Genomic DNA, 512 nt, shown 5'->3' with positions numbered 1-512 from the left:
ATGTATTTTTTTATTACCCGACCCACGGATTATCGATATAACTCTGCGCATCACTACTGTGTATTCATGACAATGTTATGTTGTTTGAAGCGTGCCTCCAACATATTTTTTCATGGGTCCCCTGAGCTCTGACTGCATAGCTCAAGTTGTTTCTGCCCTAAATATAGAGTTGGCTTTTCCCTACAATGTCAAATGTAACTTGATTCCATAAGTTAAGTCACAGCACGTCAGTTGCTGGCTGACCGGCTGAGTTCCTCTCACTCTGTGCCACACTGCCTGATGGAGTCTGTGGGAGAACTGTGCAGTCCCACTGGGGCCAGCTCCAACATACTGAGCTTGCCGGGATCCTGCCCCTGGGATGAGGACGAGGAGTCCCTGGATCTGGAAGGAATCAAGCCCAAATCTTCACCCATACCAAGACGACGGAGTTCAGCGTCCTCTGATGACTCCTTGCTTCCCCCTTCTAGCAGCAGAAGAGTGTCCTTTGCTGATGCCTTCGGTTTGAGTCTCGT

At 49.0% G+C, this 512-nt stretch overlaps 1 protein-coding gene across 1 annotated transcript in view; it reads left to right on the top strand.

The window, feature by feature from the left end:
* Nucleotides 1–279: 279 nt before the first annotated feature.
* LOC107579334 (uncharacterized) overlaps nt 280–512 on the top strand; it is a 4,540-nt gene continuing 4,307 nt past the window's right edge. The window contains exon 1 of the mRNA XM_016265175.1: nt 280–499. Within this exon, the coding sequence (XP_016120661.1) occupies nt 280–499 (220 nt within the window). The remainder of the gene's footprint in view (nt 500–512) is intronic.

This window comes from Sinocyclocheilus grahami, unplaced genomic scaffold, assembly GCF_001515645.1.
Source record: "Sinocyclocheilus grahami isolate Dianchi unplaced genomic scaffold, SAMN03320097.WGS_v1.1 scaffold16712.1, whole genome shotgun sequence".
Lineage (NCBI taxonomy): Eukaryota > Metazoa > Chordata > Actinopteri > Cypriniformes > Cyprinidae > Sinocyclocheilus > Sinocyclocheilus grahami.
This window is presented reverse-complemented; position numbering and strand designations above follow the sequence as displayed.